The 14,279-nt window shown below is 34.2% G+C and overlaps 1 protein-coding gene across 1 annotated transcript; it reads left to right on the forward strand.

The window, feature by feature from the left end:
• Nucleotides 1–3,800: 3,800 nt before the first annotated feature.
• On the forward strand, nucleotides 3,801–8,192 carry LOC131029942 (oligopeptide transporter 4-like). Its single transcript, XM_059218446.1, has 6 exons — nucleotides 3,801–4,580; nucleotides 4,658–4,755; nucleotides 5,454–6,020; nucleotides 6,125–6,377; nucleotides 6,475–6,657; nucleotides 7,311–8,192. The coding sequence occupies exons 1-6, from the start codon at nucleotides 4,086–4,088 to the stop codon at nucleotides 7,923–7,925; spliced, it is 2,211 nt and encodes a 736-aa protein (XP_059074429.1). The 5' UTR covers nucleotides 3,801–4,085; the 3' UTR covers nucleotides 7,926–8,192.
• Nucleotides 8,193–14,279: the final 6,087 nt, after the last annotated feature.

Consider the following 14,279-nt stretch of genomic DNA (forward strand, 5'->3'; position numbering starts at 1 on the left):
CAACTACTTCCATCAAGCAAATAATTTTGAGAGATGATTATACTTTTGGATTGCGTTCATTATGGATGTTTAGTGTTAATGTGGGTTAATCAAATAAAATGCATGGAATTAGAAATAATCAACCTAGATTAAATCTTAATGCATGGAATTGGCAGTATGTCTTTCATGTTTCTTAATGCTATTATCTTTTAAGGATCTTTTGTAAAGGGTTTCAGGATCCCTTCAAAACCTATTTTTCCCGTAATCAAAAACCTAGATTAAATCACTTATGGCTAAGACTATATAATTTAGAAATAAATGTTATTTTTAAAAATTAATTATAAAGCAAGAGTATACTTAGCTTTGGAACTAAAACCAATTTAAGTTCAAATTTTGATGCTTTTGAATATAAAATAAGGGATCTAGATGCATCCTTTGTCTCATATTTTGCATAGAACTATAATTATCTTTATATATAATCCTTAAATATGGATCATTTATGTTAGTGTGGATTGTTGAACTAGCAATAAAATGAATGTACACACAAAATACCAAAAAAACATCATGAAAATATATGAAATGTACAAAGAAGATCCTTGGATATGTAGGATAAGTAGGAAGTAGAAAGGTGAGAGTGAAATATTGATTAGCCCTCTAAGAGGAGTGGCACATGTAGAATACTTGGGACAAATGTGATATCATGTGCCAAGTGTATATGAGGTGAGAGAAATAAACCATTAAGTGAACTTAAGCTAATGTGAATAGGTCCATTAGGTCTAGGAACTAGGAACTAGATAAATGTAAAATAGATGTATAATATATATTTTGATAGTAATACACCCCCTTCAATGATACTTAGAGAGAAAATAATTGAAAAGAAAGTCTCAATAATAAGGCGTGATGTGGTACTCATCTAAAAAATAAAAGTATCTCAGAAATGGAGTAAAGGGGAAAACCTTGTGGGAAAGACTTATAAAAAAAGAGAGTTAAATACAAAGAAAGGAGGACTAAAGATCCCCAAACGATAACTTCGTTCACCCCAATAATACATTACAGCTCAAGATAGGCAATCATAAAGGTTTAGTGAAAATTTTGACAACCTACTCCTAAGTAGACAAATACTCTAAGGAGAGAACACCATCATGGATAAGGTGTCAAATAAAATGCATGTGAATCTTTGTGCGTTTCATCCCATGATGCACCACTAAGTTACATGAAATGTGAATGGCTATTAGACCAAATAAAAGTAGGATGATTAAGTTGTAAACCCAACTCTCATAAGTTATCAAAGCCATATAACATCTTGGTTAGCAAGAACTACACCTTGATACTCAACCTCAATGGATGATAATATAATAGTGGTTTTTATCTTGTAAGACCATGTGATTAGAATAGAAAGACGGAAAAAGAAAAACTAAAAATGGACTTCCATGAGTCAATGTCACCTACCCAATATGAGTTGATGAAGCCTACTATCTATGAAGCTCCTAGTGTGTATTGAATTCTATAATGTCTGATGCCCCAAAATAACTCAAATTGTGCTTGGATACCTTCCAATGAATCTCATGAGTTTCATGTGAAAAGTGAGAGACACGCCCAATAGTGAAGGTGGTATGAGTGTGTGTCAAATATAAAAGACTACCAACTAATTGTCTAGTGGTTTCCCGAAACTCGACCTCCTAGAAGATCTCTCCCTTAAAGTTCTATGCCCACTATAGCCACAAAATGTCATCTATCTTACAAGATTGTGTTAAAAAAAAGAGATGGATTATATGAATTGTAGCATGTGGAATTATCTTAGAATTTGGGTGTTGGACTTTTAACTAGGGATATAAGTGCCACAATTTGGGTGGTTTTAGCTTATGGTTTTGTAATTACCATTTGATTGTTTCATATATCTAGTATCACTTCTATATATTGAATATTTGACATGAAGGATTCAATGGTGGATTTACACTTCTATACTTATTCCAAATCTTTAGTTAGCGATAATCCTATGAAGACTTAGACTCTGCAAGGGTAGTGTAACTTTTTATTAATAAATTGAGTTACATTTGATTGTGGGTTTCTCTTTTGAAACAATTTTTCCCATGTAAATCACTACATTATTGTATATTACATTGTGTTTGTTTCCTTTTGACTACATGATTAGTTTAAACTTGCACATGTTATTGGGATTAAGGTGTCTTAGCCTTTGCGTTCCTAACATTGATTTTGTTATATTTAATTATTGTTTTAATTTATTAATTGCCTACAAATGTCTAGTCATCTAGTGGGACCCACAAGCTTGGTGGCATCGTACTTGGCGATGATTGCATGACACATATGTTGCATATGTGGAGGTAGGCATCCCACTTTGAGGATCTTGTCAAGTGTCATGTTATGACAATTTTATGACAAGATTCTATGACACACATATGGCAACCTATGACAGATTCTATGACAAATGGACAAGTGGCAAGAGATACCTTTGCATGGAGAAGGTGAGTGCCTAAGGTGGGTTATGGCAAATTGTAAGAAAATCAACTAAAATTAGTCAGTTATGACGAATTCTCTTACAATTGTAAGTGTTGTAAGTTATGACAGCTATAAGATGTGTAAGAGCATTTGTCACACGTCAAAATAGTAAATTTTGGGTGCCCAACTTAGGAGGTTTGAATGGGGAGTCATTTGGAAGTGTACATGTGTCATTTGCATGCTTTTTTAATGGCTGAAAAAAGGGCCCAATGTTTTGCACAACCCCATTTTCTTGCTTCATCTAGAAGCTACCTCTTGGGCTGTATTTCTCTCTATAAGGTAGCCTTGGAGAGTATTATATATGTTATGTTTGTAGGTGAAGTGTTATGTTGTTGAAATCAATTTAGAGTGTTTGTTGGATTGATTGTTGAAGGCTCTTATAGAAGAAACAATGTACTACTATTGTATTGTAACTATTGTTTCAATAATACAAACAATTGTGATTTTGGAGTGGGGGATTTTTTCTCTTGAAAGGGTTTTCGCTACGATATATTTTGTGTCGATTATTATATATCTTTATGCATGTTCATCATCTCCTTGTGAATGTGTTTCTTATTCTAAGATAGTTAAAGATTGTAAAAAAAAAAACATTGCACTATCTCCCCCACTAGATTAGTGTTAAGAAGCATTTTCCGCACCTTAGCTTCCTTTCACATATCTCCTCTCATAAATCCATGTCAGAAGTGTATGTTGCACCTTTGCTTCCTTTCAATTGTTTTACCTGAGATCACTATCTCCCCCACTAGATTAGTGTTAAGAAGCATTTTCCGCACCTTAGCTTCCTTTCACATATCTCCTCTCATAAATCCATGTCAGAAGTGTACGTTGCACCTTTGCTTCCTTTCAATTGTTTTACCTAAGATCTCAATTTGAAAATCAGCCTTTTGATAAAAACCTCACATCCATGTGATAGTCTTGTGTTGTAAAATAAATGTGTAAATACAGTCATACAGCCATCGAATTTAAATCGCAAGACCTATAAACAGATGCCATAAAAAGGGCCATACGACCATAAAATTTAAACCTTAGGACTCATAAACAGGGCCATATGACCTTCAAATTTAAGCCCTAGGACTCATAAACAGGGCCATACGGCCATCAAATTTAAGACCCAGTGACTCCCGCTTACCGCAGAGTGAGGCCAGCTTGGAACCTGATAGCTCTTTGTTGGCGAAGCGAGTTAGGTTCGTAAATGCTTTCACATTAAGGAATTTGTAAACAATCATCTATCATTCATTCAGTAAAGGTGGGGGTAAAATCCCAAATATCTTGCCAACTATACTGAGCCAAGTCTCCATTTCAATTCGTGTGGACATTGGGTACAAATTTCTATTTTCAGCAGATCTGAAACGGGTTATTAGAATTCGATTTGAGTTATTTGATTATTTTAATGTTTGTCCTTTGACCCTGAAATTATCTTTCCAACTATACCGAAACGAGTCTCCCAATTCAACTCGTGTGCGAATCATCCGTCGGACGTGATCTGTGCTCAAACTTTATTTATAGCTAGAGTGAGCCGATCACATTAATAAATGAGCGAGAATCAGTAAGCTTTCACATCTGCAGAGTGAAAGAACAGAAAAAGAAAGATGATGGAATTTGAAAGAAAAGGGGAGATGGAGAATGGCAAAAAAGAAGAGGAGGAGAATTCTCCAGTGGAACAAGTGGCCTTCACTGTGAGCACAGACGACGATCCTTCAACTCCAGTATGGACTTTTCGAATGTGGTTTTTGGGGCTGCTCTCCTGCATAACACTGTCCTTTCTGAATCAGTTCTTTGGGTACAGGACAGAGCCTCTGGTTATTACACAGATATCAGTGCAGGTAGCAGCTCTTCCCATTGGACGCTTCATGGCTTCGGTTCTGCCCACTACAAAATACAGAGTGCCTCTTTTGGGTCACTTCTCGTTGAATCCTGGCCCTTTCAATATGAAAGAGCATGTTCTCATTACAATCTTTGCAAACGCAGGCTATGCCTTTGGCAATGGATCTGCCTATGCTGTGGGCATTGTTAATATCATCAAGGCCTTTTACCACAGAGACATCTCGGTTGTGGCTAGTTGGCTCATCATCATCACTACCCAGGTAATTCTACTCTATATTTTTGAAAAATTTCATGTTTTTAACCATATGGTTTTTTGATGATCCTTGGTGTAATGCAGGTTTTGGGATATGGATGGGCTGGGCTTCTGAGGAAGTATGTTGTAGAGCCTGCACATATGTGGTGGCCTTCCACCCTGGTCCAGGTCTCTCTCTTCAGGTATAACTCACCATCCTCTGTTTAGCTGCTTAGTTGATGATATTATTGATTATTATCAAATTGTGGGTGATTCCTATTAAGATCCAGATATTCTCATGATCTCATCAGATTCGTTTATCAGTTACCGAATAGGTGGGTAGTCTAAATGAATTATTTGAAGATGCAGGCCTTCGCAAAATTACTGACCCACCTACATGAGCTATTTGAAGATACAAGCCTTTACAGAACTGCTTCTTGATTAAGATTCGTAATAGAAAAGGGAGCATAGAAATAGCATAAAATTATCAAAGATTAGTCAGATTGCCAGTCTCATAGATGTCATTAAAATTCATTACTTCCTTCATTTATTCATAAGCTCCTCCTCGGTTTTCTGTACTGTTTATTACTGGATCTTATTATATGAGGCTGTTCTGATAATAAGTTTCATTTTCTTTAAAAGATTCAGTCTTGGTGGACAATATTCGTAATGGTGGTGTGACTGCAGTTTCTCATAAAGCTAAATTACTTTAGCCTGTTCTGTAGTGGGCGAAGAACTTTTAATCTTTTTTCTTTCTTATGTTTTTGGAGATGTTCCTCTTGTCCATTCTCAGTGGGCTGTACTCTTACATTGCCTGAATCGATCTGTTAAGTCATTTATTGATATTAATTCTTTACTTGCTTTTCTTGCTGGATTACACCGCTTGAATTGGTGTTTTCAGGGCATTGCACGAGAAGCACGATGGGAAGGGCATGTCTCGTGGGAAATTCTTCTTTATTGCAATGACCTGCAGCTTTTGTTACTACGTATTTCCTGGGTATCTTTTTTCCACCCTGTCGAGCATATCATGGGTGTGTTGGATTTGGCCTCGTTCAGTGACAGCACAGCAGATTGGATCTGGAATGAGAGGGCTGGGATTTGGTGCTTTTGCTTTGGATTGGAGCGCAATAGCAGCATTTCTCTTCAGTCCTTTGGTTTCTCCATTCTTTGCTATTGTAAATGTATTTGTCGGCTATTTCCTGGTGGTATACTTTGCTATGCCTCTGGCTTATTGGGGGACTAATACATACAACGCCAAGAACTTTCCTATTTTTAGCTCACACTTATTTAATGCTAAAGGCCAGAACTACAATATTACAGCTATCGTGAACAACCGATTTCAGCTGGATCATGCAGCCTACGAGGAAAATGGTCAGATACATTTGAGCGTGTTTTTTGCTTTGAGCTATGGATTTGGTTTTGCAACCATAGCTTCCACAATTACCCATGTTTCTCTTTTCTACGGAAGGTAGGTTTTTGGTAAGAAGGTTTTATGGTTGTCTTCAGGGTGCCCAATATTTTGCATTCTCTTTTTGACACAGAAATGTTTGTTTGTCGATGTTCTCTGCTCAGGGAAATATGGCAACGGGCCACAGCATCTAGAAGCAGTCCACCAGATATCCATACTAAATTGATGCGCAAGTATGAAGACATCCCACAATGGTGGTTTTATTCACTCTTGATTGCTACTTTGGCTGTTTCCTTTGCACTGTGCCAGTTTTACAAGGAACAGGTGCAGCTTCCATGGTGGGGTTTAATCTTGGCTTGCGCTTTAGCATCCCTTTTCACTTTACCCATCAGTGTTATAACGGCCACAACTAATCAGGTAAAACTGAAATATATTGACGAAAGATGGTTATGGTTGTTAATCTGTTGTATATTCTATCAATTCATGGAAGATCCTAATTCAAGTTGCTGTACAGACACCAGGGCTGAACATAATTACGGAATACATAATGGGATACATTCTTCCTGGAAAACCCATTGCCAACGTTTGCTTTAAGGTTTATGGGTACATGAGTATGAGTCAGGCGGTTTCATTCTTGTCGGACTTCAAGTTGGGGCATTATATGAAAATCCCACCTCGCTCCATGTTTCTTGTGCAGGTATTTTCTATAATACCCTCTCCTTTACAGCTTGGATTTTCATATTCATCAATGTTTAGAACAGGAACTGCATCACGTCCCCACACTTCTGCTAACTATATTTTAATATACAGAATAGCCATGCTCTTTGCCATTTAGTTTTTACTCATAACCTAATTTGACTGTCATCCTCAATGCCTTAGATTCCTCAGATAATGTAAGGAAAAACCCAAATAGTAGACCCAATGAATCTGGTCACTTAGCAAATTAACAAACCCACATCTTCTGTTTTTACTTTTTTAATAAGAGATTCCCCTTTTGGGTATCTCATCGTGATGGTCTGAAATGCTGATATTAAAAAACTTCACAATCTAATTCAGAACTCTGTGATAAATTGATATTATACTGTGGAAACATCATGCTTATTAAAAGATAAGGCTTATGCTTGACCCTATCTATTATGAATGGAGTCAAAACTCATCAATCCGAATAATTACTGTCACCATCAAATAGAGTTCAAGTTCAAGTTCAAGTTCTTAAGGTCAACTGAAGTATTCACTATGACCATTAATACAGTCAAATATGTTAATCTCTGATAAGTAACAAACAAGTAGTTGCAGGGCATGGGTTTTAATAGTAATGGCATCCTAATAAGCTTGTCTGTTAAAATGCAGTTTATTGGCACAATAGTGGCTGGAACGGTGAACCTGGGAGTTGCATGGTGGTTGCTGGAGTCCATAGAGAACATATGCCAAGAGTCTCTTCTCCCTCCAGACAGCCCCTGGACATGCCCAGGTGACCGTGTATTTTTTGATGCTTCGGTCATATGGGGTCTAGTAGGTCCCAAAAGAATATTTGGCACACTCGGAGTTTATCCCCAACTGAACTGGTTCTTCTTAGGGGGATTACTTGCTCCCGTAATTGTTTGGGTGCTGCATAAAGCCTTCCCAACTGTGACATGGATTCCTCTCATCAATATGCCAGTGTTGTTGGGATCGACGGCTTATATGCCTCCAGCGACTAGTGTAAATTATGCATCATGGATCACCTTGGGAACCATCTTCAATTTCTTTGTCTTCCGCTACAGAAAGGCATGGTGGCAGCGCTACAACTATGTGCTGTCAGGGGCCCTGGATGCAGGGGTGGCATTCATGGCAGTATTGTTGTATTTTACAGTGGGACTTGAGAACAAAAGCGTCCTCTGGTGGGGCACCAATGGTGAGCACTGCCCTTTGGCCACCTGCCCTACAGCTAAGGGCATCACTGTTGATGGCTGCCCTGCATTCTGATTCCCAAGAATACATGTTCTTCGCTAATATAGTGAGCCCAATATTGGATTAAAAAAGAGGTCGAATTGCATTCATGCTGTATGACTGGCTTGACTAAAAAGATGCAAGCCTTGAAAATGGTTCGTTAAATCCTCTTTGTAATGGAATGGACACACTCGCCCAAAATAATTTAGGTGTAATAATGAAACTTGCAGACCCCAAGTCCATTTCTATTTAGCTTTGTATCTATACAATTAAATATAAATGAATGAAGGGATTTAGATTCAAGAGAGTTAGTTTTTTTATAGATTTCATTGAGAGTGTAAGACTGGTCTTCCATTTGTGAATTTGATTTTTAAAATTTTAAAATTAAAGTTAAATTTGATTGACTAATGTCTATTTCACTAGCTATTGTGAGTTAACTAAACATATGTTTGTGTGATTTCATTGTTCTATTATCTTATGTTATTCTTGCAAGTGTAGGATTGATCTTACATTTGTGGGTTTGACTCTTAAATTTTATTGACTACTATCCATTTCACTAGCTATTGTGAGATAATTAAACACATGTTTATGTGATTTATTGTTGTGTATCTATATTTAAAGAAATTCAATCGCAATTACATTTTGTCAACCTTTGATAAGCTCTCTCTCATCCTAGATCATTAGATTTTTAAGAGCAACCACTAGAAGAATAATGCAATACTAAAAGAATAGCATCATCTTTGATATTATGATATTTACATTATTGCTTGTTGGTTATCAATCATTAGCATGATTGTTAAAAAAGTCTATTTTAAAGATTGACTTGGAAGAAGTTGTACATTTGCAATCTAACATCCTTCTAAATTCATTCATAAATACTACCAACCTTTTTAGAAAAGTAAATATCAAGAAATTTGACAAACAAAAGTGTACAAGTAGCAAGATCAAATTTGTGCAATAGAGAATGAATTTACAATCATAGAGGTCATCTATAAGCACATGCTCAAGCTAAACAAAAATCCAAATCTTGCACAAAATTTGAAGTTAAATAAAGTTAGAGAGGATTCACTTTCAATCTTGAGAGTTTGATTCTAGTGTTACTCAATTCTAATCTTTTTCATGAATCCTAGAGCTAAGTATACCTACTATCACATTTAATTTCTTATAATTAGCATATAGTTGTGAATTAATCATTCTTATGGTTGTCAATTATTAAACCATGTTAATTTATGCTTATGTGTATGCATTTATTGGATCAACCTAGATTAAGTTTAGGGAAAGGTTATTTTCCTTTAATATTTGGTGAATCCCTTTCATTCTATATTCCCCTAAGATGTTACTTAGGCATTTAGATTTATATTTATCGTTATATATTTTATTTTAGATCTTGCTAAGGTTTTGTGTGCTTTTCATTGATATTTATCTTCTTTTTCAAGTTTAAGATTCATTGTTTACTCTTTTTTTGTTTAGTATAGACACCTTTGAATATACCATTAAGTCAAAAACATCAAATTTCCAAAGTCCATAATAATTGACACATGTAATTTCTAGATTCAATAGTGTATGATTTGTTTGTATCAATGTTGTTGAATCACACTTTGTGATCCATTATTGAGATAAAAGAGAACTAGAGGAGAAATACTATTAAGGTTTCACTTTCATATTTGATATACTTCTAATAACTTTTACTTTTTATTTGAAAATTATATATATATATATATATATATATATATATATATATATATATATATATATATATATATATATATTGATGGAGGTCCAAACCTGCGAGCACGACAACCTAGCAAGGGCATGGAGCCCACTAGGGCCTTCACAAAGTATTTTTTGCCACCCGATACGGGGGCATGAGCCAATAGGCTGAACCTCTTCGGCTAAGAGCAAAGGACTGAGGGGTATCCATTCCACCAAATTCGCTCGGGGCACGGTCCCAACCTCATCCCTTATGATGTCGGAGCCTTGCACTCAACAAGACTTGATCCCTAGTGGGCTCATTTGGAGCCATTCAACTTCACCAGTAGACCAAGGGCCCATTGACGAAAAAATTATATTTTAGAGCACTTTATTATTTTACTTTTTATTTTTGTCATAAGCTACTCATGATCTTACTCTTTCATTGATGTGTACTCTTTCAAACCCTAGCATGTCCACCGAATCTATAATGATATCAAGATTTATTCTAGTAGTTGTGTTGATAACAATTGAGATGATAACTAAGACTATGATCATGATGCTCATTTGACATGACACGAATTTACTATTTGAAATTGCTAGTTTGTCTTATGTGAAAGTCGTACACAATTAATAGATATGATTCATAATATCATCAACAAATTATATTGATTGAGTGTTTTCTAGACTATGTGTTAAGGTCACTTAATCTATCATCTTGTTGGGTGTATCAACCTACTTGATTTATCCTATCATATTTGTCTTCTATCTTGTCATGGTTAGTTAGTTGTCATATTTGTGTTGCATCTTTCCTCTTTCTTGTGACAATGACATCACATGTCACATTTAGTCATTTTTATAGGATCACACTTTGTTAGTAGCAATAATGTTGCAATCTTTTTTCTAATGCAATATATTTACTTGTGTTGCAAGTTTGATTCACTAGTTATATTTAAATTCTTAAATATTAAAAAATTTAATTTAATTATTTCAAATCTAAACTTTTAAAACATCTTTGCCAAATTTCAAAGTTTTAATTTGAAAACATTCAAATCTAATAGTTAGAATTTTTTATTTTTTATTTTCGAACATTTAAAATTAAATATTTAAATTTTCTATTTTCTTATTTAATTGATTTAAAATTAAGTTTTTTATCAAATTAAAGTTGAAATTTAATGTTAGATCTTTGTTTTTGATATATAAATTTAAATTTCAATGTTTAAAATTCTAATACTTTTGATATTTTTTTATGTCATAGGTCATAGTTGTATGTCAAATGTCAATGCTATAAAGTACGGGTTGATCTTTGATAAATTTATGAAATATAAAATGTAAATTGTCACCAAATGCCAAAGTGTAGAGTAACAAATTGTTACACAAAGCCTAAAGTGAAAACTAGAAGTTTTTTAGACTCCAAGTTGTAAAATGTAGATAATCTCCTATATCACGGATGCACCTTGCATTGCAATTTGTAAATTTAGACTCCAATTTCAATTGCACAATAGCATTTGTAATTTGATCAACAAATCTCAAGTTCCAAAGTGTTAAATTATGAAATAAAAGGAAGTTGAAAGGTCACATCCTCCATGCCTATGAGGATTTCAGCATATATATAGAGGATTCAATAGTACATACGACCACAATAGATAAAAGCAGTATGTATAGATGATCTATTTGATAGAATGTCTAAGAAAAATATGGTATTGAATAGGCCACAACTTTTGAATACCTCCAATATGAAATATGTATCAGGAGGCCAATTATTAAACATGTGAACCATATGACAAAATGAACCAGAAAGATTGGAGTCATCTCAGGGAAGTTTGAAGGTAGACGAAAACCATTTTAATGTAAAAAACAACCACTAACTTTTGAAGTCATTCCAAAAAAGAAGCTTGCTTGGGACTAGTCCAAATGGAAGTGGTAAGAATTCAATAATTTGAGTTCTTCAAGGTGTTTTTTGAAGGTGGAAGAATATTTCAAAGATACATGTGATTGAGCTAGGTATATAGTCAGTTCAAAATAAGAGGAAGCTTACATTTAATCAAGGATTGATGTTGTATAGTGCAAAACTAACAAAAAGAAGTGTAAGAGGTTTGGAAAGAAAAAAATGCAACTAATTATTTTTATGGATGACAATTGATTTGCTCAAGTAGAGTCTATGGATTCAGTCAAAAATTGGAAGAGCATTTTGAAATTGTAGAACATTAATGTAAAAGGCTAACTCATGACTTTTCAAGTAATTTTTTCATTTTGTAATTTTGGATGGAAAATTTATTCTCCTTTTCATCTAAAATTTCTATATGTACTTGTTTGTAGGTCACTTATAAACATTATAAATATGTTAGAATTTGGAAATTGCCACAACCCTTATTTTATTTTTTTAATAAATAATGCATTTTAAATTAAATAATAGTTCATTTATTTTTTAATTTGAGTTTATAATGAGTAACCTATGAGATCTTGTTATATGTTATACAATTCACATGCTTTGTTCTTTCCTTTTTAGTTTCTTTTAATCAATTCTACTAGGGTGGTTGTAACTATGTTTAACAACATCCCATTATCCTCATGTATTGATGTATATCTATTTTTTATTCTAAAGCTTCCATATGTAGTAGGCAGGGAGGATTATAAACATGGTTTTAAACAATGACATGCCTTGGCCATTCCTTGAAATAGTTATTGTGGACATGCTTCAATCTGGTATATTTCTTGATCCTTTTTGAAGTTCCTATTCAATATTTGGGTGAGTCTCAAGTTCTAGATGCTCATGTTTATTTCTAAGTTTGTAATTAGTCCATCGTTTAATGTGGAGATGAATGTTTTCGATTCATTTTTGTAATTAGCATGCAGGTTGGAAATTGTGCCATCAAAGAAGAAATATGGATATGGTATGGTTTGTAGTAGTTTCATTTTTCAATTTATTTATTTATTTCTAGTTATTCCTTTTTTCCGATTGGCAGCTAATACTTTTGTTCATGGTTTTTTATTTTTTCTATTTGAAAATAAAGGAAAAAAAATTGGTCAATCAATTTTCAAAGATAAGATCTATTTTTTCAATCTTCCAAAATTTACCATACCGACTTTTGCAAATTTCCTCTTAATTTTTATCAACACAAAAAATGTTACAAGGTCTGATAGGTGACATTGTTAAAACAATTCAAGTGCCTTGTCTATGCTTTCACATTTTGCATAAATGCCAACACAATTCACAAGCGAACATATTCTTGTCTCTTGTTTTTCCTCCAACAATGCTTAATGGTGGATGAAGAACAAGTCTCTTATAGTTGACCTCATAAATTCATTACAAATGACTCTAATCAAAGGTTAGGCCATTTGCCAAAAAATTGGAGATTCTAAAGATGTCTAAGAAGCACCTCATGTATTGACTAAAAAGTTAGAAACTAAACTAGCTTTAGTCAATAGAGTGAGTAGGGATGTGAGTACCTTTCTATAATGGTTAGTGTGTGCTCAAACTCCAAGAAAACACATTTATTCATGGATTTGGTACCTTGCTGTTTTAATGTGCTTTTTTGCGTCAAACATATATCCATTCGTAAAAAAGCCAACAATCTTACGAAGAGTTAACTAATAATTTTGTTGTTTTATAACCCTAGACTTCTAAAACATCAGACTATCTATAGATTTTGTATCCTTTATTTATTTGAATACTAAAAACAAAAACCACCAGGTTATTTTTAATTTTCATAGATAACATATTTTGACGACAATTTCTTTATATTCTACCTTTTGAGGCACAAACTTTTGATATCTTCCTTCTATTACTTGCATGATCCATATTTGTTAGAGATTTCTCTTTTCTTGAGTATTAAGGGGCAAATTTTAGTAGAAGATTAGTTACAGTTACACTTGTCTCCCGAAACAATTTTTAGAAATTATAATCCTATCTGTTTGTTTATCAATCACCTCAGAAATGAAGTTATCATGTAAGCCAAAATGCTACAATCATGAAAACTAGGCAGTAATATACATGTGTAAGAAAGGAAGGTTCCTCTCTCTGCAAAGTTAACAATAAAATGAAGAAAAACTCCCACTAATAATGCATGTATGATTGACAAAACTAGATTCTATGCCAACTTTAGAAGCCCAAAAGTACTACAAAATAGTTCCACACTAACAAAATTTCAAGTTTTCCACAAAGTTGCTTCTTAGAGAAATGTAAGAACCAAATTGGTATCAGAGTCCCGAATGTCTAAAAAAAAACATTAATTAGTTGCACAACAATGAAATTTGATTAAACAAATGCGTCCTGAATAGCTCCCACTCTCAACAATGAGAATAACATGGTCAAGAACTAATGAGGGCATTTATTCATGTTTTGACTGGGGCGTTGTTTCAGTGAACAATGTAGCTGTGTAGCCCACAAATGGTGTAAGGAAGAACAATGGGATGTTGGGTACCAAAGAGAGCATAATGAATTGCACTAGACACAATCTGGTTTCTCAACAATTGAGCAAGGGATATAACTACACAATGAAATTTACATTAAAGGAATATGAGCACCTGATATGCAAGTCCTAGAGCCCACATCTGAATCATTCCATAGAGGAAACTACCCTGGGGCCTGCATCAAATGTAGCTTCCTACATTTCAAGTAGCCTATTTTCCTTCAGATGCTTCTTACTTTGCACTTTTGGGATATCAAAAAGTTAAGTTGTGTCTTTTGTATACTGCATC

This window comes from Cryptomeria japonica, chromosome 3 (genome assembly GCF_030272615.1).
Source record: "Cryptomeria japonica chromosome 3, Sugi_1.0, whole genome shotgun sequence".
Taxonomy (NCBI): domain Eukaryota; kingdom Viridiplantae; phylum Streptophyta; class Pinopsida; order Cupressales; family Cupressaceae; genus Cryptomeria; species Cryptomeria japonica.

Bases quoted from the DNA above. Each gene is read 5' to 3' on its own strand.
- LOC131029942 (XM_059218446.1), top strand. From the start codon at position 4,086: ATGATGGAATTTGAAAGAAAAGGGGAGATGGAGAATGGCAAAAAAGAA. The intron at 6,378-6,474 runs GTAAAACTGAAA...GTTGCTGTACAG, and splicing joins TAACGGCCACAACTAATCAG to ACACCAGGGCTGAACATAAT. The intron at 6,658-7,310 runs GTATTTTCTATA...GTTAAAATGCAG, and splicing joins GCTCCATGTTTCTTGTGCAG to TTTATTGGCACAATAGTGGC.